At 40.7% G+C, this 27,727-nt stretch overlaps 2 protein-coding genes across 3 annotated transcripts in view; both read left to right on the plus strand.

Annotated features, from left to right (window-relative positions):
• LOC114459360 (BRCA1-associated protein-like) overlaps nucleotides 1-14,474 on the plus strand; it is a 28,180-nt gene extending 13,706 nt beyond the window's left edge. The window contains exons 5-14 of one of the 2 annotated variants that reach the window (XM_028441635.1): nucleotides 2,081-2,194; nucleotides 6,671-6,819; nucleotides 6,885-6,960; nucleotides 7,047-7,185; nucleotides 8,937-9,046; nucleotides 9,150-9,239; nucleotides 12,395-12,498; nucleotides 12,567-12,706; nucleotides 13,998-14,205; nucleotides 14,408-14,474. In XM_028441635.1, the coding sequence (XP_028297436.1) occupies nucleotides 2,081-2,194; nucleotides 6,671-6,819; nucleotides 6,885-6,960; nucleotides 7,047-7,185; nucleotides 8,937-9,046; nucleotides 9,150-9,239; nucleotides 12,395-12,498; nucleotides 12,567-12,706; nucleotides 13,998-14,205; nucleotides 14,408-14,450 (1,173 nt within the window). In that variant the 3' untranslated portion in view covers nucleotides 14,451-14,474. The remainder of the gene's footprint in view (nucleotides 1-2,080; nucleotides 2,195-6,670; nucleotides 6,820-6,884; nucleotides 6,961-7,046; nucleotides 7,186-8,936; nucleotides 9,047-9,149; nucleotides 9,240-12,394; nucleotides 12,499-12,566; nucleotides 12,707-13,997; nucleotides 14,206-14,407) is intronic. The other variant, XM_028441636.1, reaches the window with a different exon arrangement.
• Nucleotides 14,475-17,120: 2,646 nt separating this feature from the next.
• Nucleotides 17,121-23,220, plus strand: LOC114459361 (torsin-4A-like). Its single transcript, XM_028441638.1, is given in 6 exon segments — nucleotides 17,121-17,337; nucleotides 21,148-21,594; nucleotides 22,093-22,420; nucleotides 22,423-22,544; nucleotides 22,546-22,849; nucleotides 22,852-23,220. Coding segments are annotated over 5 exon segments (1,311 nt in total). The 5' UTR covers nucleotides 17,121-17,337; the 3' UTR covers nucleotides 22,962-23,220.
• The last annotated feature ends 4,507 nt before the right edge of the window (nucleotides 23,221-27,727 follow it).

Here is a 27,727-nt window from a genome sequence, read left to right on the forward strand (position 1 = left end):
ACTACTAACGTAAACACCGTGGGATCAGGGGTCACCTCAGGACCTTTTCTGCGCAATGCGCGTCCCTTCAGGGTTGCATTACGTTCATACTCCAAACTGATCTAAAGGGGACATATGATGCTAAATCCACTTTTTTAGCCCTTAAATGCTTTTTGTTGTATATTTAGAGTGTTTAGAAGTACAGAAAAAATCAAATTAATCTCTTCAGGTGCTCCGTAGATATCTTTATATTCTGTTTTGCTCATATTTTTCAATCTCTTTAGATTTTTCTATTCTCTATTACGTTTTTTGAACTATTACATCACAGTATTTGCAGCAGAACTGCCAAATTAGTTCATCAACTCCAGGTCCAACACTTCGAGCAATCCACCATTTTTATTTCTGGCTTTTATTTTGTAGTCCAAGCTCCAGGATGCAGAAGTAACGAGAGGATAAGTCAAAATGTTGGGTTGTTGGATGTAGTAACCCACACGCTTCATTACACCGTCTCCCAGCATCAGAACCTTTTCAAAGTGTCTGGTTGAGTTTTATTTTTTATAGAAATGTACCACATCTGTGGATAAGGTCATTTTTATGTGTGTGAAGCACTTCAATGATGACTGCTTCATCAACCTCCACCAGTATAAAGAAGGATTTACAGAAAGACTTTGTCTGATTGAGGGTTCAATTCCTTCTATCTTTGGAGACGATGAACAGAGCACTTCGGTAAGCTGTAAATAACGCTAAAAAGTGTGATGATAAGACGTCCCTGTCATTGTTTTGTTAGCATTAGCAGTTGCACCGTCTTCATATGTTAGCGCTGTGTGCTCGTTTTAGATCCTTGATGATATGGCCTACGTGATTTAATTTAAGTCTAAAGTTTTCATTAGTCATTTCATTTTGACGTTTTTGTCTTTGAAAAGACTGTATTAAAATGCATTTTGTGACGTTAGCTTGGCGCTAGCGTTAGCTCGGTGCTTGTGTTAGCTCACTTGTTAGGGTTCTGCAGGTTCATCATCTTCATTTTCATCTCGCTCCACTGGGTCAGACTCTGGCTGGAACATGTAAGGCTGGATGGACAAGTCTAACGTTGTTGACATTTTGTAAATAACCTCTGAATAAAAAGTTTATGCTCCGCTACATAGCCGTATCTCTTCTATCAAACTACAAAAATGGCCGAGCAGGGTGGAGTTGAACCGAGTGTCACCTGAAGAGGGGGCGGGGTATGGAGTGTCTCATTTGCATTTAAAGAGACAGCACCAAAACGAGTTGCTCTAAGAAGCACATCAGAAAAGGGGTAGAAAAGGGGTGGAGCTATAATAATGAGGAATTCAGACCCAAGCATTGCAGTTCTGCTTTATATAGACCATAACTGTATGATTTATATGTAAAAAGGAAGGATTTAAAACCATGATATGTCCCCTTTAAGAAACATTTAATGTGTAATATGAACGATCACCAAAAAAAAAATCAGTTTGAAAAAAATCCAAATTGTGAATTAAGACCTTCACTGTGAACATTATAATGGTGTGCTGTGGTGTGTAGTGGTAATTAATGGTACTAATATCAGCTGGAGTGATATGATACGTAAGAAATCCGCACTCTTGGAATGTTTGGAACTAACTGTTGTACAATAAAATATAACAAGATCTGTCATTGTTTTCATCAATAAGTCATTTATTTTTTTTCCCGGGGTGAGCATCCGTGTGGTGTTGGCCTAGCTCACTGTACTTCTATATAATCACACAAACAGCACAGATCAACCCGAGGCATAAAACACTGATTTATAAAGTCGGTCACGTTTTTAAGACTCTTTTTTTATAAAACAGCATTAAAAAAACGTTCCAACTAAAACTATTATTCAGGATAAAAAGAACTAAAATGTGACTAAAACCAATATGTAATTAGCTGGAACACGCTCTTTCGTTTTCTCTGCTAACAGTGAGCGGTGTGATCACTAACCACGCCCTCAAGTCATGATCACATGTCAAACACAAACTCCGCCCTTTTTTAGTCTGCCTCTCAGAAGCATTTCTGCCCACATTTATGCTGATGCATTAAAATAACTGATATGAATGATTGGTTTGCTCTGTGCTCTCAGGCAGACGCCGACAGCTTCTACACGGCCTGCAACGGTCGACGGTTCAACTCCATCGAGGAAGCCGTTTGTCAGCTGGTGTATGTGGAGCGGGCCGAGGTCATCAGATCTGAGGAGGTGAAAGAGCACCCTGTAGAACCCTGTAGAACCCTGTAGAACCCCCAAACAAGCAACGTGTTTTATCTCATTGGATATTATTTACTTTAAAGGATCCTCCACTGTTTTTATAAATGTGTCCTAAAACCTTCTACTTTATAGTTTTAGATCCTGTGTTCCTCCATCTTTAAGTCACATGATTGATGATGTCACACGGCCCCACTGCCTGTAAACATCTCATTGTTTCCTATTGGAGTGAAACATTCAGCCTGATTTTTAGATCATTTAGTAGATTTTTAGAATCAGAATCATTTTATTGTCATTGTTACTTCTTAGATGCACAATGAAATTAAAAAAATAGCAGCTCTCGTAAAAAAGTGTGAACAACAGAAGGTAGTGCAAAGATAAATGGTGCAAAAAACATTTAATCAAGTCTGTAAAAACTGCAAAATAAAATAGAATAGAATAGTGATGGACATTATAATCTTAAGAAAACAAAGGATATTTTACAAGAAAAGAGGGGTATTAAAACAGCAGATTCAGGGTTTGTTGGGGTTTGAGGCGTTCAGGGCAACAGCAGCTCTTGAGTAGAAACTGTTTTTGTCTTTATTGCCCTGAAACACTTCCCTGAGGGCAGAAGTTGGAAAAGGTGGTGACCAGGGTGTGAGGGGTCCCTAAGGATGTTGTGGGCTCTCCTGAGGTAGCGGGTGTTATATTTGTCTTCCAGGGGTGGGAGAGGGCACCCAATCAGTCTCTGGGCGGTGTTTATGACCCTCTGGAGCTTCTTCCTATCTACTGTGGTACAGTTGGAGAACCACAGCGAGATGCCTCAGCTCAGCACTGACTCCACCGAGCAGCGGTAGAAGCACAACAAGAGCTCTGATTTTAAGTTGTTCTTCCTGAGGAGTTAACAGTCCAGCTCAAGTCCCCACTGATGTGGATGCCCAGGAACCTAAAGTCTGACACCATCTCCACCCCATCCCCATTTATGTTGAATGTCCGGTTTACACCGGCTGGAGTCAACAATCAGTTCCTTCGACTTGCAGGTGTTCAGGGTGAGGTTGCTGGTGGTGCACCATTCTGACAGACTCTTCACCTCCACCCTGTAAGCTGTCTCATCTCCTCCTGAGATGAGCCCCACCACCGTGGTGTCATCTGAAAACTTATTGATGGGGGTGCAGTCGTAGGTGTAGAGGGTGTAGAATAGGGGGCTTAGTGCACAGCCTTGTGGAGAGCCGGTGCTGGTGCTCAGTGCTGAGGACAGGTGGTGTCCTACTTTCACCCTCTGGGAGCGGTCTGTCAGGAAGTCCATAATCTAGACGCAGATGTTGTGGGAGAGACCCAGATCATCCAGCTTGCCTACCAGTGTGCTCGGGATGATGGTGTTGAAGGCCGAGCTGAAGTCCAGGAAGAGCAGTCTCATGTAGCTCCTTCAATGTTCCAGGTGGGTCAGTGTGGTGTGCAAAGCAGTGGCGATGATGTCCTCCATAGACTGGTTGGCTCTGTAGGCAAACTGGTGGGGGTCGAGTGTGGGCGGTAGGCATGATATGATGTGACTCCGGACCAGTTTCTCAAAACACTTCATGATGATGGGGGTGAGTGCCACTGGCCAGTAGTCATTGAGACTGCTGATATTGTCTTTTTTTGGCAGAGGGATGACGGTGGATGACTTTAAGCAGGATGGGATGAAACACTGGGAGAGGGACTGGTTAAAGATGCTGGTAAAAACCCCAGCTAGTTGGTCTGCGCAGTCCCTCAGCACCCTTTCAGTCACACCATCAGGTCCAGCAGCTTTTCGGGGTTCGCTGCCCTCAGGGCCCTCACTTCCTCTTCCTGCACGGTGAAGGTCTGGCTGTGGAGGGATGTCAGCTGCAGTGTGGGCCCCGCTGATGGCTCAACCTCTAAATGGGCGAAGAAGTGGATGGTTAAACTCCTCCGCCAATGAGGCGTCCCCAGAGATTGTGGTGGTGTTGGTGATGTGCTGGATCCCTTGCCACATCTGCCAGCTGTTGTTGCTGCTGAAGTCCTCCTTGATTCTCTGCTTGTAGACTGCCTTGGCCTCTCTGATGCCTCTCTTCAGAGCAGCACGAGCACAGCTGTACAGCTCCTTGTCTCCAGAGCTGAAGGTGCTGTTTCTCTCCTTCAGCAGTTCCTTGACCTGCTTGTTCATCCAGGGCTTCTGATTTGGAAACATCCAGATATGCTTATCCACTGTGACGGTGTTAACACAGTGTTGGATGTAGCCAAGTACTACTGATCTGAATACCCCCAAGTTCTGATGGCAGAAAATGTCCCAGTCTGTGCTTTCAAAGCAGTCTTGCAGCTGCTGCGGAAGCACCGTCGGGCCAAGATGTCACAGTTCGAGTTGTGGGGGGGTGAACGCCTCTTCAGTGGTTTGTATGCAGGAATCAGGAGCAGTGACATATGATCAGAGGAGCCCAGGTGGGGCAGCTGAGTGGTCCTGTAGCATGCTTAATGTTGGAGTAGGCTTTATCCAAGGTGTTAGCTCCCCTGGTGGCACATTTAATGTGCTGGTGGAATTTAGGAAGCACTACTTTCAAATCAGCATGATTGAAGTCCCCCGAGATCACATGCACTGCTCCGGGGTGGTTGTTCTGTTGCCGGCTGAGAGCATTGTTTAAGTGGCTAATAGCCGTGCTAATGCTAGCATCCAGTGGAATGTACACAGCAGTTACCAGGACAACGGCAAACTCACGCGGAGGGTACAGGGGTCTGCACCTAACCATAACAAATTCCAGGTCTGCAGAGCAGTGCCTGTCAATAATGGTGGCATTTGTGCAACAGCTGTTGTTCACGTAGATACAGAGCGCCCCCTCCCCTGCTCTTACTGGAGTCCAGGTTCCTCATCCATCTTGTTTGCGAGGGATCTGACATTAGAGAGGAAAATGTTGGGCAGCGGCGGTTTGTGTGGCCTTCTCCGCAGCTGTGCGAGGACGCCTGCCCGGCAGCCTCGCTTTTGTTTCCTCTCCCTGCGTCACCTCCTCCTCCTGCTCGTAGGCAAGTGTCTCCACGGGGAGCTCGGTGTCTGGGCTATGTTCAGCGGTTTGTTATGCGTGTCAATAAAGTCCTCGGTTACGCCTTGTTCGCTTCGTAATCCATTGAGGAAAAGATCCTCTCGGCTGTAGGTGATAAGCGCACAGCAGGTCGAGCTGAGAAAAAACATCATTTAGTAGCTTTTTAGATCATTTAACAGCTTTAATAGAGTATAAATAATAGAAATAACTAGAATATTTACATTTCCTGAAGAAAATACAAATGAGGATGCAGGTGCTGGCCTGCGTTGCTCACTTAGTTGCTCAATAGCTGCTTAGTTGCTGATTTACTTGCTTAGTTGCTCACATACTGCTTAGTTGCCCACTTAGTTGCTTAGTTGCTCAATAGCTGCTTAGTTGCTCACTTAGTTTCTTAATAGTTTCTTAGTTGCTCACATATTGCTTAGTTGCCCAATAGTTGCTTCGTTGCTCACTTAGTTGCTTGATAGTTGCTTAGTTGCTCACTTTGTTGCTTGATAGTTGCTTCGTTGCTCACTTATTGCTTAGTTGCCCATTTAGTTTCTTAGTTGCTCAATAGTTGCTTCGTTGCTCACTTAGTTTCTTAATAGTTGCTCAATAGTTGCTTAGTTGCTGACTTACTTGCTTAGTTGCTCACTTATTGCTTAGTTGCCCAATAGTTGCTTCGTTGCTCACTTAGTTACTTGATAGTTGCTTAGTTGCTCACTTATTGCTTAGTTGCCCACTTAGTTGCTCAATAGTTGCTTAGTTGCTCACTTCATTGCTTACTTAGTTGCTCACTTAGCATTAGCATTAGTGCAGCAACCTTATTAGCCTAGCAGTAGCATTAGCCTAATGCTAGCATTAGCATAATTAGCCTAGCAATAGCTTATTATTAGCATTTAGGTTGTAATGGTTGGTGGTAGTAGCTGAACATGTTAAAGGTTCCATGGTTTGCATCAGTTACAAAATGGCTGACGATGAGGGCTTAAAAGTTCCAATAAGAGGAAAAAAAGTTGGAACTTTCAATGAAAATGGAAGAGAGCAAAAAGTTCTACGGGAAATAACTCAAAAAGGTGAAAAGTTTCAAAAAACTGGAACATAGCAGAGATGTGTAGAATTTTCAGAAAAGTTTGATAATCAATTGTTGAAATTGGTTTAAAATTGTGGGACGAGTTTGAGGAAACGGAAGAATAAAATATAATAATAAAGGTTAATGATTTATATAATAATCTAAATCTGTGACCACAGGGGGCGACAGTTCCAACTCTGTAGTTTGGTAGTAGACAATGAAGCAGAGAAGAAGAGCTCTCATAAGGGACCTTTACTCTCCTTTAAACAGTGCGCTGACACGCTCTGGTGGAGGAAGTTAGAGAGTAAATCACTGACTGTAGAAGTCACTTTGGGCCACACTTGTAAAAACAGTGGAGGATCCTTTAAAGCCCTTTTATTTTGAAGCTCAGGTTTGGCCCTACATCCTCCTCAGGGGGCCAGCCTGCCTGTGATGGAGCTGACCGAGCTTCCTAAATGCACCGTGTGTCTGGAGAGGATGGACGAGTCGGTGAACGGCGTTCTAACCACGCTGTGTAACCACAGCTTCCACAGCCAGTGTCTGCAGCGCTGGGAGGACGCCTCGTGAGTGCCACGCCTCTTCCTGTGATTGTGTGTGTGTGTTCCTAACACTGCTGTGTGTTCCTCAGATGTCCTGTGTGCAGGTACTGTCAGACTCCAGAACCCGTGGAGGAGAACAAATGCTTCGAGTGTGGCGTGCAGGAGGTCCACCACGCTGCTCATCTTCTACAGAACATCACTTTGGTTCCTCTGTCGTGTTTTTCACGTGTTTCTAATGTTTGCGTCTGCAGAACCTGTGGATCTGTTTGATCTGTGGTCACATCGGGTGCGGCCGCTACGTTAGCCGTCACGCCTACAAACACTTTGAGGAAACGCAGCACACGTACGCCATGCAGCTCACCAACCACCGTGTGTGGGACTACGCTGGAGGTAAGAAACCTGCTGACTGTGCGTCTGTGTGTGAGTGAAGAAGATTAAACGTTCTACATTTATACAGAGGTGCTGTACACCATCATGTTCCACACATACTGTAAGATACTACGTTCATATTACTGCTGCACAGTCCCCCCTAAACACTCCCATTGACCTTGGTGCATTGCATCATGGGATGTGGAGTCCTGTAGACTTGTGGTTCTCAACCTTTTCAGCCTGCGACCCTCCAAAATAAAGGTTTCAGAGAGCAGGGACCCTCCAAAATAAAGGTTTCAGAGAGCAGGGACCCTCCAAAATAAAGGTTTCAGAGAGCAGGGACCCTCCAAAATAAAGGTCCAGAGAGCAGGGACCCTCCAAAATAAAGGTCCCATAGAGCAGGGACCCTCCAAAATAAAGGTCCCAGAGAGCAGGGACCCTCCAAAATAAAGGTCCCAGAGAGCAGGGACCCTCCAAAATAAAGGTCCCAGAGAGCAGGGACCCTCCAAAATAAAGGTCCCATAGAGCAGGGACCCTCCAAAATAAAGGTCCCATAGAGCAGGGACCCTCCAAAATAAAGGTCCCATAGAGCAGGGACCCTCCAAAATAAAGGTCCCATAGAGCAGGGACCCCCACTGTGTCTGAAGGTGGTTGAACACAGACATGAACATTGAAGAACAGTCATGTGGAGACAGGACCATCTATAAGGGGGAATAAAGGAGAGATTTTTGGGGTCCATCCATAAAGTCAGTAAAATGATGGTCCATTGTTCTATGAATCTGTGATAACCACATTTATTTATTCATCTGAATAATATCCACTGTTATCCAGGAACGTTTATTATTATTATTATATTCATCTTAAAGATGGAAATCATGGTTTTAATCACTAATAAAATGGTTCAAAGTGAATAAAAATGGTGGAAAAGGAGGTGAAATGAGATTTTAAAAACCACAGAAATTGGTTCAAAGTTATAAATTAAAGTGAATAAAAACAGACAGAAAAAGTGTAAATATTAGAACAATTAGTTTAAACTGATAAATAATGGACATGACAAATGATGAATGTGGTTAAATTGTCAAAAATAATCATGAAATATGATGAAAAGAGGTTAAAAGTGACAATAATAGGTCAATATATAGACATTAGGTGTAAAAGTGGTGGAAAGGGTTTATAAGTGATGAACATGTCTGGAAAGTATAAAAATATGGAGTAAAGTCATTAAAAGTAAAAAAAAAAGTGATGAAAATAGATTAAAATATGGAGAGTTTCAGAAAAAGTAAAAACAAGGAAAAATGGGCTGAAATTGTTTAGAAAATATTCTTAGTTTCTTGAAAGCATCTGGTGACCCACTCCCAGTGTCTCGTGACCCCTAATGGGGTCCTGACCCCAAGGTTGAGAAGTGTTTAGTGAGTTTTTGTGTTAGTTCCTAAAAACTCTGACAGTGACTCCAACACATTCCCAGATGTTTGTTCAACACAAAGATGTGAATGTGTCTGATTTATAATGTGTGATGTAATGAGTGACATCACAGAGAATAATGACCTATTCATATATTATTAATAATAACATGTCACTTCCTCTTTGTTTGGAGGAGAAACACAAGAAATCACAGACAGAATGAAGTAACTCCACATCCCACAATGCAATGCACCAGTCTGAGAATGTTTACAGTGAAGAAACTTTAGAGTCTCTTTAAGTTCCAACTGATCTTTGATGTATTGATCATGAATGATGTCATCAACATTCAAACTGTTTGATTGTGTTCACAGATAACTACGTCCACCGCCTGGTGGCCAGTAAGACAGACGGTAAGATGGTCCAGTTTGAGTGTGAGGGGGTCATGTGTCACGCTGAGAAGATTGATGCTCTGCAGCTGGAGGTCAGCCTCTGTCTCACACACACACACACACACACACACACACACAGAGGAAGGAGGTTCAAATACTGTGTGTGTGTGTGTGTGTGTGTGTGTGTGTGTGTAGTACTCCTACCTGCTGACCAGTCAGCTGGAGTCCCAGAGGATCTACTGGGAGAACAAGATTGTCCACCTGGAGAAGGAGACGACCCAGGAGGTGATTAGAACCTATAGTGAACACTTTGATGTTTTTATTAAAGAATTTAACAACTTATTAAAATCAGAATCTGTTAGAGAAGCAAAAGTTCAACTTCTATAAAATGTAATTTAACACTTTGATGAACATTCCACTAACTGTATTTACTGGTTCTCACAAGTTATAAAATTAATGAGTCGTATTTCATTGCATTAGTTTGTATTCTTTGATATTGTGATGTATATAGTATTGTTTAGTAACAAGATCGTATCGATAGATCCATGGCAATGAACAGGCCTAATAGAACCAGTCAGATCTATTCATGCATTTCTATGTAGAGCTGATGAACTTCACCTTTACTTTGAAACTTCTGAATACATTTGAAGAATCAACAGATATTTAGCCTCAGTGTGCGTCAGCTTTTTAACGCTGCAGGTTCTAAATGTATCTGGATAACTTGGAAGAACGCTCCTTTTTCTAATCATACTATAGTATATACTAGATACCCTCATTTCTGGACTGTTAGGCGCTGCATTTTTCTCACGCTTTGAACCCTACGGCTTAAACAATGACGCTGCTAAATTGTGGATTTGTCCCAGTCTTAAAGCTTCATGCTGTCACATTAGATCAGGTGGAACAATGAGACTGTTTACATTAGATCCTTTTTGCTCACACAGAATCATTCTGATCACTATGATACACACTGCCTCGTCATAGCAACAACACAGAGAAATGTTGTCAGAGAGAGAGAGAAAGGCCTATTCACTATGGCCAAGACCAAAGAGCTGTCAAAGGACACCAGAAACTAAACTGTAGACCTGCACCAGGCTGGGTAGAGTGAGTCTACAATAGGTAAACAGCTTGGTGTGAAGAAATCAACTGTGGGAGCAATTATTAGAAAATGGAAGACATACAAGACACTGATAATCTCCCTCCATTTGGGGCTCCAAGATCTCACCCCGTGGGGTCAAAATGATCACAAGAATGATGAGCAGTAATCCCAGAACCACACGGGGGGACCTAGTGAATGACCTGCAGAGAGCTGGGACCAAAGTAACAAAGGCTACCATCAGTAACACACTACGCCACCAGGGACTCAAATCCTGCAGTACCAGACGTGTCCCCCTGATTAAACCACTACATGTCCAGGCCCGTCTGAAGTTTGATAGAGAACATCTAGATGATCCAGAAGAGGATTGGGTGAAGGTCATATGGTCAGATGAAACTAAAATAGAACTTTTTGGTAAAAACTCAACTAGTCGTGTTTGGAGGAGAAAGAACACCATACCTACTGTAAAGCATGTGGGTGGTAACATCATGCTTTGGGGCTGTTTCTCTGCAAAGGGACCAGGACGACTGATCCATGTAAAGGAAAGAATGAGTGAGACCATGTATCGTGAGATTCTGAGTGAAAACCTCCTTCAATCAACAAGGACATTGAAGATGAAACGTAGCTGGTCTTTCAGCACGACAATGATCACAAACACATCGCCCTGGCAACAAAGGAGTGGCTTTATAAGAAGCATTTCAAGGTCCTGGAGTGGCCTAGCCAGTCTCCAGATCTCAACCCCATAGAAAATCTTTGGAGGGAGTTGAAAGTCCGTGTTGCCTAGCGACAGCCCCAAAACATCACTGCTCTAGAGGAGATCTGCATGGAGGAATGGACCAACATACCAGCAACAGTGTGTGAAAACCTTATGAAGACTTACAGAAAACATTTGACCTCTGTCATTGACAACAAAGGGTACATTACAAAGTACTGAGATGAACTTTTGATATTGACCAAATACTTATTTTACACCATAATTTACAAATTAATTCATTAAAAATCCTACAATGTGATTTTCTGGATTTTTTTCTCATGTTGTCTCATAGTTGAGGTTTATCTATGATGACAATTACAGACCTCTCATCTTTTTAAGTGGAGAACTTGTACAATTGGTGACTGAATAAATACTTTTTTGCCCCTCTTATCTCTCCCTGCTGCTGCTTTGTCTGGTCCTGTGATTCTAACGAGTTTCTCTCTGTGACTCATTTAAAACTGGAATCATGGAATTAATTAGTTGTTCTCTCAGTGCTATCAACCACATTTTCTACAAAAAGAACCGGGGGTGGTGAACCTGCATGTCCAAGTGGGACGTTTACGGCTGGATACACACTTGACCCTTGGAATAAGTGGCGAGTTGTGAGTCTGTCGATTCTTTCCATGGAAGACGTGGAGGACATCTACATGGTAGTAGACATGCTGCTGATCAGAGCTAATGGTCTCCTGATCTATTGAAAAGTCCGTACTACGCTGGTGACTGTTTAAGAAAAGCTGAAGGATGTAGCAGAGCTCTGAACACTCAGTCATGTGTTGGTCGATATCAGAAGCAAGAGCTGCTTATGGATCATCTACGCGTTATGGATAATAACTGGGAGAAGTACAGCAGAGACACCCAGGACAGAATATTAACATATAAATATAAAACACATTGTTTATCTTCCTTTCAGCTCCCTAGCTAGCTCCCTAGCTAGCTCCCTGGCTAGCCAAGGTCATCTCATTTCTTATCACCAAGAAGGTTCCCCCCCCCCCCCCCCCCCCCACTCCTTCCCTTCATTCCCACCTGGAACTGTTGATGCTGAACTGTTGATGCTGAACAGTTGATGCTGAACAGTTGATGCTGAACTGTTGATGCTGAACAGTTGATGCTGAACAGTTGATGCTGAACTGTTGATGCTGAACTGTTGCTGCTGAACTGTTGCCATACGTTATCTGGCTGTTGTCAGTAGCTCAGCTCCAGGTCTTCAATTTCAAAAACCTTCGTTGACCATCTTCCCTCCCCCCCCTCCCATTCGTGCTACTTGGAGACGTGGTAGCAGCGCCCATGTCCCCAAATGGCTGGAATCCTGTTCTCCGGACCCCCTCCCCCAGCCCACCTCCTACCCAACCCTACCCTTGTGTCTGGTCTCGTGTTCTTTGACTGTGTCCTGCTTAAATGTATGTTTGTAGACGCGTTTTATTCCTGGTTTTACACTGTCATCTCTGTTTAGGGAAACCAGTCTCACCTCCTCCTGTTTTTATCCTTTTTCACCTAAATATGAGAACGCCTCAAACGGCTGCTCCTTGTGTTGTTCTAAGCTGTACCTGGCCAATGAAATGATTCTGAACTGTATCTGTGACTTTGACTCCTCAGATCAACAACATGAAGGTGAAGTTCAAGGAGACGTTGGAGCGCTGTGATAACCTGGAGCGACGTCTGGGAGAGCTGTCCAAGGACAAGCTGGGAGTGGAGAAGAAGTAGGTGGTGTTAAACACTTTAGAGACATTACAGCAGAGCATCAGAGAGCGTGTGTCGCCCCCTACAGGTGCACCCAGCTCGGTGCTAGGGTGATGAAGCTCAGCCAGGAGCTGGAGGAGGAGCAGGAGATGAACCGCTGTCTGAGAGCCAATCAGACGCAGCTACAGGCCAGGCTGCTGGAGGAGGAGCAGGGACGCAAAGAGAGTGGTGAGTAGCATCGCTGTTAGCACGTTAGCCTCATTAACCCGCCCCCTTTGTTCATCCAGATGTTTCCACATCATAAACACAGTGAAACACGTCTCCATCTATTTTACTAATTAAAAACAATTAGAAATGTATGTTTTGAATTGTGATTTATTTTGGTTTTTATCTTATTTTCTGTTTGGTTTTTCATTGTCAATGTTGTGTTTTGTGTTTTGATCTTTTTTTTCTTTTAAATTAACAATTAAAAACCACAAAATGATTATTATTATTAAAATATTGAACAAACATGGTATGGTCAGTTTACATTGTAATATCTTTGTCGTAAGGCTTACAGTGAAGGAAGTGACGTAATCTAAAGGATCCGCTGTAAGTACACGTCAGTGCAGCCAATGCCGTACGCACACTCTTGTGACATCATCGCAGTCCGGACACATTTGGTACTCATAACAGAGCCACAGCAGGTGGGCGGAGTTAAACACAGCTGACACGTTGAGTGACATCACTTTCTGTTGGGAAATGTCAGTTTAAAGGTTTGAGTGGAAGCTCAGTATTTGTTCTGCAGCTTAACACACACACACGCGCACACACACACACACACACACACACACACGTGTGTGTATAAACAGTCAAGTTAAAGGTCAGCAGCGTGTTTTTAAAGTCTAATGTTGCTGCTGTAATATTTATTTTTATGAACGTACGGTTTGTGACAAACATTCTGTAGTTTTATTTTAATCAGAAGTTCGTCTGTTACGTTTATAATCAATTGATTATTTTATTAGAATATTATTGTAATAAATATGAGGAAAAACACAAGTGTTTCTGGTAATACTGTATTTTTTATTCATTTTGTGTGTTTATGGTGTCATTTATTATGTGTTTCTCTCGTTTTGTGTGGTTTTGTTGTTGTTAGTGCAGGGTTTTTTAACCTTGGGGTCGTGACCCTATATGGGGTCGCCTGGGGGAAAAATGGGGTCGCCCTTTTGTTGTTGTTTTGTGTGTGTATTTGGTGTCATCTACTGTTCTCACATTTTGTGTGTGTTGTTATATTGTTGTAGTCATACTGTGTCATGTTGTGTGTTTTTAATCATTCTGTGCGTTTGTTTTTGGGGCCGTATGAAATAAGATCGAGGACCGCTCGTGGCCCCCAGGCCGCCCGTTGATCATATCTGAAGTGTTTTCCTCAATTCTAAATATGAAAGTTGTGACTTTTATTGTGAAAACAGTATTTATTCAGTGTTCAGCGTCCTGTTGGAGAGTTGTGATGAATGAAGTGTTTTATTTTGGCGGTGTGTAGCAGAGCACAAAGACGCCACCATAGCAGAGCTGCAGGAGCAGCTGAGAGACGTGATGTTCTACCTGGAGACGCAGCAGCAGATCCAACACCTTCCACCTGACGCTCGCACTGAGATCCAGGACGGACAGATCAACATCCCTCCAGGACCCTCGGACGCCGCAGCTGCTTCCTGTGGGCGGGGCCGCAGGGGGCGGGGCCGGAAGAGGAAGTAGGATGGGACGCGCACAAAGAAAGAAAAACTGAAAATGTTTCCATTTGAGAACGAAAGATAGTTTGACACTTTATTTATTCAACTTTCTGCTTCATTTTGAATGTTAATGTTTAAATATTTGAGAAAAATAGTCCAAATTAAATGTAATAAATCTTTAGATTGAGTTTGAATTCACAATTGTTTCTTTCTTTTTTAACAGAAGATCAGTTTATCTCAGGGAAAAAAGCAGAAAAGTCCCATAAACTCCTGATGATGATCAATGCTGTGGGGAAAACAAGAAGAACAGCAGATGAAATATAATAACTTTAAATAAAAACATTCACTTTTTTTATTTACTAAAGTTACACAACAAGTTTGTGTTTGAAGAACAAAAACAGAAAGATTTATCCTTTAATAATGATTTAGACAAATGTTTGATCTTTTTCATTTTATTAAAACTGTTTCATCAGTAACAACATGATCTGTTGGAGTTATCTTAGGCTCTTATTGTGAAAGGTTCACAGTGGAAGTTGGTTTTCATGTGTTTGAATGAAGTAGTTTTAAAAATGATTATAACTTCTTAATATCACTATGACTAATTATTATTATTACTTTTATAATTATGAATGACTAAGAGGATTTATGTATCTTTACATATTAACACTTATATTAATAAACCAAAGTAAGTGAGATTAATTTGCTGATATTATTAAAAAAATGTAATTAGGTTAATGTTTAAATATGCCAGTTCAAAACGATATTTTTTAAATAAAATAAACACTAATGGTAGAATGTTTTAATTCACTGTTTCAGAGTTTTTAGAAGCATTTGTTTGTTGAAAAATACTTTTAACATTTTTTTCTTTATTTTAAACCTTTGTGTGTTTAGAAGAGACGGTTTAAATGTGAAGAAATGTGATTATTTTCCCTCCAATACAAACAGTTTATTCACAGACAGGAAGTGGACACACACACACACACACACACACACACACACACACACATCTAACCCTAAAGGTGGAGCTGACATTTAGAAAGTTGTACATGTAGTTGTAACTAATTCTGCTGAGTCACAGAAAGTAAATAACACAAAAATGCACAAACTGACTTAGAAAAGACAAAATACAGAAAATGACTCCAAAACCATGTAGAAATACACAAAATTACAAATTCACTCAAATACGTCCCAAAATAAATAAACCTACACAAAGACAACACAAATATTAAAAAGCATAAAATAACAGTAAATTTCACAAAACCAGAAGTAGAAATAGTTACTGATGGAAATAAAACTTAAGTACAAGTAAAAAGTAGCTCAATTAAATAGTATCCAAAGTAAAATTTACTAATTACTTTCACACATGTTTATTGTTGGTAATAAATCTTGGTACGGGTCCCTTACATACAGTAAACATCTCATGTAGAAACTTAAAAAGGAAGAAACACAATCTACCATAACTGGAACTTAATTTATTGGCATTTGTATAAAATAAAAGGTTTGTTAAAATGTACAATTATTTTATAAATAAAATAACACCAATGAATTCCATTGTAAATAAAACAATTCTCAGGCTTTAAGTATAGATACATTTATGAACTGTAAAACATGGGTAACTAACCATATAATATAACATAATGTCATATGATATAACATAACATAATATAATATAACATGATATAAGATAATATAATATAACAACATAATATAATATGATATAACATAATATAATATAACATAATATGATATAACATAATGTAATATAATATAATATAACGGACTGGCGCCCTGTCCAGGGTGGACCCCCACCCAACGTCCTATGAGAGCCGGAGATTGGCACCAGCAGACCCCCACGACCCTGATAAACGGGAATAAGCGAGTATGAAGATGGATGGAATATAATTTAACATAACATAGTATAATATATGATATAACATAATATAATATAACATAACATAATATAATATAACATAACAAAATATAATATAACAATATAATATAATATAACATAACATAATATAATATAACATGATATAAGATAATATAATATAACAACATAATATAATATGATATAACATAATATAATATAACATAATATGATATAACATAATGTAATATAATATAACAATATAATATAACATAACATAATATAATATAACATGATATAACATAACATAATATAACATAACATAATATAATATAACATAATACAGTATAATATAATATAACATAACATAATATAATATAACAATATAATATAACATAACATAATATAATTTAACAATATAATATAACATAATATAACAATATAATATAATATAACATAACATAATATAACAATATAATATAATATAACAATATAATATAACATAACATAATATAATATAACAATATAATATAACATGATATAACATAACATAATATAACATAACATAACATAATATAATATAACACAATATAATATAACATAATATAACAACAAAATGTAATATATTATGATATAACATAATACAGTATAATATAATATAACATAACATAATATATTATGATATAACATAATATAACAACAAAATGTAATATATTATGATGTAACATAATACAGTATAATATAATATAACATAACATAACATAATATATTATGATATAACATAATATAACAAAATGTAATATATTATGATATAACATAATACAGTATAATATAATATAACATAACATAACATAATATATTATGATATAACATAATATAACAAAATGTAATATATTATGATATAACATAATACAGTATAATATAATATAACATAACATAACATAATATAATATAATGATTTACTCAGTAATGGTTGGGTGTAGAAATCTTTTAAAACCTACATGAGTAAAAGTAAAACTACTGTATTAGAAATGTACTGTATAGTCAAAAAAGCAAGTGAATTACAGTAACGTGTGTATTTGTAATCTATTACTTTTGTGTGATCAGAGAGTAACGTGAGAACGTTTGTTACACTTTAGCAGTGAAAGAGGAAGAGGAGGAGGAGGAGGGGGCGGAGCCAGAGCTGGATCTAGAGTTTGTTCCTGACTCCACTTTTACTCCTGTGACTTCAACGAGCTGTGAAGAACATCTGCACACATCTGTCCTCTCCTCACACACGTGTAAAGGTGAGCACTCTTTGTTCTAAAGGTTCTAAAGGTTCCTCTGCACCAGGCTGCAGCTCTGATGATACTAACAGTACTAAAGTCTTTTTAAGGACCCTTAAAGCTCCTGATGTGCCTGTGGAGGCAGGAAGGAGACAAAGTTTCCTCTGAGCTGAATTCTTGAGGAATGATGTTTAGTGTGTGTGTGTGTGTGTGTGTGTGTGTGTGCGTGTGTGTGTGTGTGTGTGTGTGTTTGCAGGTGGAAGTGAAGCCAAGACAAACAGACGCTCAAAGGTCATGATTGTGTTTGACCTGCTGTGGGTGTGACGGACACTTCCTCTTTTCTGTTCAGCAATAAACGCTGCAGCTGAGGAATGTTTGTTTGCTCTCAGTAATCTGATATGATCATATACAGTACGTACAGTATGTAAACCGTCAGACATCCATCACACATGCAGAGCCTTCAGGAAAGTTCCTGAACAGATTGAAAGATAAAACCCTCAGAGGAATGTTCCCACTGTTCCCAGTTTGAGCTGCAGCCTGTTTTTTACGAGTTAAACCTTCATAAAATAACAGAGGAACAACATGTGATCATATCAGCATTAGAATAATAACCAGTCCTAACTTTAACACAGCCATGTTAGTGGAATTCTTTGTCCTTTGTGTATCATTCCATTATTTTGTGTATTTTTGTACTTCTTTTGTATGTTTCACTGTAACTTTGTACGTTCATTAATCATTACAGTCATTTTGTAGTTTTTTGTTGTCATCTTGTGTTTTTCTTTTGTCCTTTTGTATATTTCTACTGTCATTTTGTCAAATCTGTTATTTTTGTGTGTTTCTGTTTTCATTTTGTTAATGTTCAAAATCAATTTATTTGGTTTATTTGGACTCATTTTTGATGATGTTCAGACTTGGTTTTGCTGCACTTCTTTAAGGAGTTCATCACTAGTTTAATTTATCCACTTGTTTAACAGTAAGATTTCATTAGTTTTAGAATACAACAGTTTATCAAACCACTTTATTTGTTTAATCATTATAAACAGCTGTTTTTAGATACTTAACTACTGTTAAATGCACCAAAAAACATCGACCTTATTCTCTATTTAGTGGTTTTAACACCGCGATGACTGTGTTACATGGAGAGTAAACAAACACATCACCATGTGTAAAATAGACACAGGAAATATGATGTAGAACTACAACAAAGCCCAAAATGATGAGTTAAAACATAAAGTAACAGTAATGCATGTAAAGTAACAGTACCACACGTTAAGTAACAGTAACACACATAAATTAACAGTAACACACATAAAGTAACAGTAACACACGTAAAGTAACAGTAACACACATAAAGTAACAGTAACACACGTAAAGTAACAGTAACACACATAAAGTAACAGTGACACACGTAAAGTAACAGTAACACACATAAAGTAACAGTACCACACGTTAAGTAACAGTAACACACATAAATTAACAGTAACACACATAAAGTAACAGTAACACACAAAGTAACAGTAACACACATAAAGTAACAGTAACACACGTAAAGTAACAGTGACACACGTTAAGTAACAGTAACACACATAAAGTAACAGTAACACACATAAAGTAACAGTACCACACGTTAAGTAACAGTAACACACATAAATTAACAGTAACACACATAAAGTAACAGTAACACACAAAGTAACAGTAACACACATAAAGTAACAGTAACACACGTAAAGTAACAGTGACACACGTTAAGTAACAGTAACACACATAAAGTAACAGTACCACACGTTAAGTAACAGTAACACACATAAATTAACAGTAACACACATAAAGTAACAGTAACACACAAAGTAACAGTAACACACAAAGTAACAGTAACACACATAAAGTAACAGTAACACATGTAAAGTAACAGTAACACACGTAAAGTATCAGTAACACACATAAATTAACAGTAACACACGTTAAGTAACAGTAACACACATAAAGTAACAGTAACACACATGAAGTAACAGTAACACACGTAAAGTAACAGTAACACACATAAAGTAACATTAACACACGTAAAGTAACAGTAACACATGTAAAGTAACAGTAACACACATAAAGTAACAGTACCACACGTTAAGTAACAGTAACACACATAAATTAACAGTAACACATATAAAGTAACAGTAACACACAAAGTAACAGTAACACACATAAAGTAACAGTACCACACATAAAGTAACAGTGACACACGTTAAGTAACAGTAACACACATAAAGTAACAGTAACACACGTAAAGTAACAGTGACACACGTTAAGTAACAGTAACACACATAAAGTAACAGTAACACACATAAAGTAACAGTACCACACGTTAAGTAACAGTAACACACATAAAGTAACAGTAACACACATAAAGTAACAGTAACACACAAAGTAACAGTAACACACAAAGTAACAGTAACACACATAAAGTAACAGTAACACATGTAAAGTAACAGTAACACACGTAAAGTATCAGTAACACACATAAATTAACAGTAACACACATAAAGTAACAGTGACACACGTAAAGTAACAGTAACACACATAAAGTAACAGTAACACACATAAAGTAACAGTAACACACATGAAGTAACATTAACACACGTAAAGTAACAGTAACACACGTAAAGTAACAGTAACACACATAAAGTAACATTAACACACGTAAAGTAACAGTAACACATGTAAAGTAACAGTAACACACATAAAGTAACAGTGACACACGTTAAGTAACAGTAACACACATAAAGTAACAGTACCACACATAAAGTAACAGTAACACACATAAAGTAACAGTGACACACGTTAAGTAACAGTAACACACATAAAGTAACAGTAACACACATAAAGTAACAGTAACACACATAAAGTAACAGTAACACACGTAAAGTAACAGTAACACACATAAAGTAACAGTACCACACATAAATTAACAGTACCACACGTTAAGTAACAGTAACACACATAAAGTAACAGTAACACATGTAAAGTAACAGTAACACACGTAAAGTATCAGTAACACACATAAATTAACAGTAACACACATAAAGTACAGTGACACACGTAAAGTAACAGTAACACACAATAAATTAACAGTACCACACGTTAAGTAAACAGTAACACACATAAGTAACAGTAACACACATGAAGTAACATTAACACACGTAAAGTAACAGTAACACACGTAAAGTAACATTAACACACGTAAAGTAACAGTAACACATGTAAAGTAACAGTAACACACATAAAGTAACAGTAACACACATAAAGTAACATTAACACACGTAAAGTAACAGTAACACATGTAAAGTAACAGTAACACACATAAAGTAACAGTAACACACATAAATTAACAGTACCACACGTTAAGTAACAGTAACACACATAAAGTAACAATAACACACATAAAGTAACAGTAACACACATGAAGTAACATTAACACACGTAAAGTAACAGTAACACACGTAAAGTAACAGTAACACACATAAAGTAACAGTACTACACAAAGTAACAGTAACACACATAAAGTAACATTAACACACATAAAGTAACAGTAACACACATGAAGTAACAGTACTACACAAAGTAACAGTAACACACATAAAGTAACATTAACACACGTAAAGTAACATTAACACACACAAAGTAACAGTAACACACATAAAGTAACAGTAACACACATAAAGTAACAGTAACACACATAAAGTAACAGTAACACACGTAAAGTAACAGTAACACACATAAAGTAACAGTAACACACAAAGTAACAGTAACAAGTTGATGTTTTTTGTGGTCGAGCAGATGAGCGAGCAGGACAGTAGCTCCTCTTCTCAGACGGAGGAGGACGTAGACGAGGAAGTAGAGAGACAGACGGAGGAGGAGGAGAACCAGCAGCAGAGCGAGGCTTCACCCGTCACTTTGTCCAGCTTCTCCTCGTCGCTTCGCGCCGTCATCAGAATCAAACAGAAGTACCAGGCCCTGAAGAAACGTCGGCAGGAGATGGCGTTGGCTCTGGGGGGGCCCGGCTCCGTGGTGGGCGCCCCAGTCAGGACCAGCCCCAAGATCTTCACATTTGATGGAGCCTCGCCCACCGTTGGGTTGGCCCCACCACACCAGAGGAAGAGGAGGAGGAGGAGGAGACGGGTACTGTTCCCAGAGAGGAGAAGAAGAACTCCACCCACACAGGAAGTCAGCCGTGCTCGGAACTGCCTCTACCTGCTGCTCACCATCCTCTTTCTTACAGGTACGGTTTGAGTTATTAAAGAAGAAACTTATACAACCTGTATAACCATAGGGTGGAGCGACCCATCAGCACCATCTTGTGAGCACAATGTGAATCACCAGAACAAGTAATTAACATAAAGCAGTCTGGTTCTACCCACTAAAGTAGAGCTAACCAGCAGTTAGCGTAGCATGCTATCAGTTGTCTGATTATTGTAAAACACTCGCACTCTTGTCTCTCGTCTCAGTGAGACGTCGTTTATCACAAGAAACTCTTCTTCAACCAATAGTGTTCCTCATTAGTAACGGAGAACGCTATTGGCCGGAGCGACTTATCTGTGGAAAAACAGTTCATTTCTGGAATTGACTTTTATACCAGTGTAACTTATAATTGAATTTCGCAGAAGTTGAATGACTTATTGAGACAGAAAAGGTTAGGGGTTAGTTTTGGGGGAGGAGCTTAACGACAGTCACATGGTTTTTTATTTCCTACTTTGTGTTGTGGGCGTGTTTGTGTCCTTAAAGCACTTTTCTTTGCAGGTCTACAACGCCATCGAGAACCTGGACGACCACGTGCTCAGGTACGACCTGGATGGTCTGGAGAAGATGCTGAGGAGGGAGGTGTTTGGCCAGCAGGGGGCGGTGGAAGCGCTGGTGACCCACCTCAGGGACTACCTGTCCACCTACGTCCATAACAAACCTCTGGTTCTGTCCCTGCACGGGCCCGTGGGTGTGGGAAAGAGCCACCTGGGACGCCTGCTGGCCGGACACTTCCGCTCCATCGTGGGCGACCACCTGGTGCTTCAGTACTACGTCCTCCACCACTGCCCCCTGGAGGCTGACGCCCCCTCCTGCGCCGGCGACTTGTTGACCGCGTAGCGGCGCTGATGGAGCAGGCAGAGGAGGAGGAGAAGATCCCCCTGTTGGTGTTTGACGAGGCCGAGCACCTGCACCTGGATCTCCAGGACGCCTGGCCACCTGCTGCTCACCAAACGCTCCACGGAACACCTCAATGCCATCTACCTATTCCTCAGCCATATTGGCCACGCCCACATCACCAAACACATTCTGCACAACTCCTCAAGCGTCTCCATGGCAATGACTGCCTCCGGTCGCCATAGCAACCTGGTGAAGGACCTCACCCCGGTGCTTCGTGCCACTTTGGAGGAGCTCCACCCACTGTTGGGCGGAGCTAAGATTGTGCCTCTGGGACTGCTGGACAAAGGTCATGTGATGGAGTGTTTCCGGGAAGAAATGACCCGGGAAGGGTTCTACCCGACCAGAACAACATAGAGCGTCTGGCGGGGGAGATCGACTACTACCCCTCAGTGGGGGGGCGGGACTACTCCAAGAGTGGCTGCAAGCAAGTGGTGTCAAAGGTCAACCTTCTGTGAACCCCCGCAGAACCCCCCCAAGATTCTCTATAGCAGGGCTGGGCGATTTGGCCCAAAAGTCATGTCTTGATTTTTTTTTTCTCAAAATGTTGAATACCATAAAAATCTCAATAATTTTATCATATGAAGCCTGACCAGAAAAAACAATTCTGGGTTAAATTTGCTGATGCAAAATGCTACACAGGCTCATTTATTAACAAACAGCTGATCAATATGTGACACTTTTGGCTTTTTAATCCTCTAAGGGACAGCATGTGTGAGTGAGTTCTGTAGTGTGGTTTGTTTAAATGAATGTCTGGGTTTCAACACTCTCAGTGGCCATCGAACTGAGATTTACATGTTCTGAGAAGTAGAGAAAGAAACCGCTCTTAAAACAAGTATTTTAATACAAAATAAGCTATATATATATATATATATATATATATATATATATATGTCATTTCTACATATATATATGTGTGCAAGTGGTAAGTCACCCGACTTGCAAACAGAAGACCCCGGTTCGAATCCCCGTTGGGGAAATGAGCTGCCAGTGTGGGTCCTTAGGCAAGACCCTTCACGCTACTGCCTACCTCATGCAATGATGAGAGACAATGAAATGAATGACATGACGCCTCAGACGTCGCCCACCAAACAAGGTCGCGTCAGGTGCTGGGGAACCAGAGCACCTCGATGTAAAATGGGCTACTGGAACAAGGAAGAAGTGGGTGAGATGCGAGAACAGGCTCTGATGGAATGCTACTACTCCAGTAACAATAGTCAGAGGGGCTACATGCAGAGGATGTGGGAGAAATGGTTACTTTGAAACCCACAGTCCAAACTCACGACGAAACAACTAGTAGCTCAGTGTTCCAACATCCACAAACGGCAACTGCTATCACAACACCAGCCCCCCCAATGGAGATTGGGTACGAAGCCCCAATAAGTGCAATCACGCTGAACAAGGCAGCGACTGACCTGAAAAATAAGATCATGTCAAAAATGTCCAGCAGGCAACCCCGAAGCCAATTACAGAGGCTAAGAGAAGTACTGTCAGAAAGTCTCCTAGAAGATGTGAATGCAGCTCTGAGAGCAATTCCTACATCAACCATCACTGAAACCAATGAGCTGATATACTCCACAGCAGCAGTGATCCTAGAGACGCTTGGCTATCGTAAGAGCAACCATGAGATGAAATACCCACCATGGAAAAGAAGGCTGGAGGCTAACATCAAGGCAGCACGGAGAGAAGTGAGTCAATTGACAGAGGCCTTGAAAGGTGCAATGAAAAAGCAAGTACCCAAAAGGTACAGCCAGATGCCCATACCTGAAGCATTGGAAACTGCCAAACAAAGGCTCCAAGCCTTGGCCAGCCGCCTAAAGAGTACACGAGAGACAACAAGCCAGACGAGTAAATCGTCTGTTCGCAACTCAACCAGCGAAAGTGTACGCTCAGTGGCAGGGTAACAATAACAGAGCAGACCCACCAAGGCTGGAAACTGAACAGTACTGGAAAGGCATATGGGAGAAGGAGGCACACACAGTGATGCACAGCTGGTGGCTCTGAGAGAGGACCACAGCAACCTCCCTGAACAGAATCCAGTTACCATCACAGTGGCAGACGTCCAAGAAAGAGCCTCAGGTATGAAAAACTGGACAGCACCAGGCCCTGACATGATACACGCCTACTGGCTTAAGAAACTCACGGCACTCCATGAGCGCTTGGCAGCACAAATGAACCAGCTGCTGAGAGATGGGAATCACCCTGAATGGTTAACCGAAGGCGCACAATCCTGATCCTGAAGGATCCCTCAAAGGGTACAGTCCCATCCAACTATCGCCCAATAACCTGCCTCTCCACAACGTGGAAGCTCATGTCCGGCACCATAGCGGCTAAGATAAGCGGGCACATGGATCAATACATGAGCACAGCTCAGAAGGGAATCGTAAAATACCAGAGGTGCCAAACACCAGCTCCTGGTAGACAGAACAGTCGCTCGAGACTGAGAACCCGACATACTAACCTGAGCACTGCCTGGATTGATTACAAGAAGGCCTACGACTCAATGCCACATACTTGGATCATTGAATGCCTGGAGCTATACAACATCAACAGGACTCTAAGAGCCTTCATTGCAAACTCGATGAGGCTGTGGAAAACCACCCTTGAAGCCAATGGCAAGCCACTTGCACAAGTCTCCATCAAATGTGGCATATTCAAGGAGACGCCCTGTCCCCACTGCTGTTCTGCATAGGTCTGAACCCCCTCAGCCAAATAATCAACAAGACTGGCTATGGATACCGACTCAGGAGGGGCCACCATCAGTCACCTCCTCTACATGGATGACATCAAGCTGTACGCTAAGAATGAGCGAGACATCGACTCACTGATCCATACCACCCGGATCTACAGCGCAGACATTGGGATGTCATTCGGACTAGAGAAGTGTGGTCGGATGGTGACTAAGAGAGGGAAGGTAGTCCACACAGAAGGGGTCTCACTCCCAGAAGGAACAATAGCAGACATTGAGGACAGTTACAAGTACCTCGGAATCCCACAAGCAAATGGCAACCTCGAAGAGGTGACAAGGAAAGCGGCTACGGCCAAATACCTCCAACGAGTAAGGCAGGTCCTAAGAAGCCAGCTCAATGGCAAGAACAAGTCCCGGGCAATAAACAGCTACGCCCTGCCAGTAATCAGATACCCTGCAGGAATAATAAGCTGGCCAAAGGATGAGATACAGACCACAGATGTTAAGACACAAAGCTCCTAACCATGCACGGAGGGTTCCACCCCAAATCCAGCACTCTGAGACTGTACGCTAGCCAAAGGAAGGAGGCCGAGGACTAGTGAGTGTGAGAGCCACTATCCAGGATGAAACATCCAAGATCCATAAGTACATCAAGGACAAGGCTCCAACAGATGACGTGCTCAGTGAATGTCTCAGACAATGGGGAACAGAAGATGAGGTGCTGGAGGTTCCATCATGGGAGGACAAGCCCCTACATGGGATGTACCACCCAAACATAACTGAAGTGGTGGATATCAGAAATGGTACCAATGTCTAGACAGAGCTGGACTAAAGGACAGCACAGAGACTCATCATGGCTGCACAGGAGCAGGCCTTGAGCACCAGAGCAATAGAGGCCCAGATCTACCACACCAGACAACCCCAGGTGTAGACTGTGCAAAGAGGCCAATGAGACAATCCAGCACATAACTGCAGGGTGTAAGATGCTGGCAGGGAAAGCTTACATGGAGCTCCATAACCAAGTGACTGGTATAGTGTACAGGAACATCTGTGCAGAGTATGGGCTGGAAACCCCAAGGTCAAAGTGGGAAACACCTCCAAAGGTGGTAGAGAATGACCGAGCCAAGATCCTGTGGGACTTCCAGATACAGACGGACAGAATGGTAATGGAGAACCAACCAGACATTGTGGTGGTTGTCATAGCAACACCGAGCGACTTCAACATCAGGAAAAAGGAACACGAGAAACTAGAGAAATACCAGGGGCTCAGAGAAGAGTTGGAGAAGGTCTGGAGGGTGAAGGCATCAGTGGTGCCCGTGGTCATTGGGGCACTCGGGGCAGTGACCCCCAAACTGGAGGAGTGGCTCCAGCAGATCCCAGGAAATACATCAGACATCTCAGTCCAGAAAAGTGCAGTTCTAGGAACAGCAAAGATACTGAAGAACCCTCAAGATTTTGGAGGAAAAAAGAGAGAGACCGCCCACAGTGGGTGAGGAAGAGTATATATATATAGGCGATACTGTTTCTATATTACAAAAATAGAAAATGTGATATATTGATATATCGTCCAGCTCTACTCTCTCCAAGACTCTCTAGGACCATGTAGGAACCTTCAATATGAACCGTATAGCGGCAGCTTCAGTAAACGTTAACACAAGTAAACAAAACAACAAACTCAGGTTGCGCTCATTTCAGAGTCGACCACTTTCAATTTTTCTAAATAAAAATGTTTTTCATGTACATTTTGTTAAAATTATTTTATTGTATTTTAAACCTGAAGAATCAAAGACCAAACAGCAGTTTGTGAGACGTAGACATATATAATATAGAACCAACACAAAAATGGCCGTTCATCACAGGGAGAACAACTTTACATTACATTATATTATATTATATTTCATTACATTAAATTAAATCACATATATTATATTACATTATATTTGATTATATTATATTAAATTATATCATACAGTGTGAATGCTGTATTCTTTTTTACAGTCTATGGTTTGAACTTCTGAACCATAGACATTATATTACATAGACAACGGATCGACTGTAGAGGAACGTCAACAGCGCCGCCATCTTGGACCGGTGGTGGTGGAGGCAGCGGTGCATAGACATTATGACAGAAAGAGATATTTCTCAATCTCTAAGTAGAATTATTAGTTGAATTTTGAACCGATTTCTAAACTGTTTAAGTTTTAAAAACGTCACAGATGTAGTTATGATACAAGGTGCTTGGATATATTTAAAATGCTGGTTTTAACATTTAATCTCTACACCCACAACCTTTAATATTTCAGTTATTTGGCTACATAATTAATGATAGATATATAGTAATGGTTATAATAATAATAATAAGAGCAATAATAATAATAGCATAACAAAATAATACAATAATCCCGTAACAGTAATAAAAAACAACAATATTAATAACAAACAATATTTATTAATAATAATAACATAGCAATATAATAATACAATGATAATACCTATCTATCTATCTATCTATCTATCTATCTATCTATCTATCTA

Source organism: Gouania willdenowi, unplaced genomic scaffold (assembly GCF_900634775.1).
Source record: "Gouania willdenowi unplaced genomic scaffold, fGouWil2.1 scaffold_304_arrow_ctg1, whole genome shotgun sequence".
NCBI classification, from domain to species: domain Eukaryota; kingdom Metazoa; phylum Chordata; class Actinopteri; order Blenniiformes; family Gobiesocidae; genus Gouania; species Gouania willdenowi.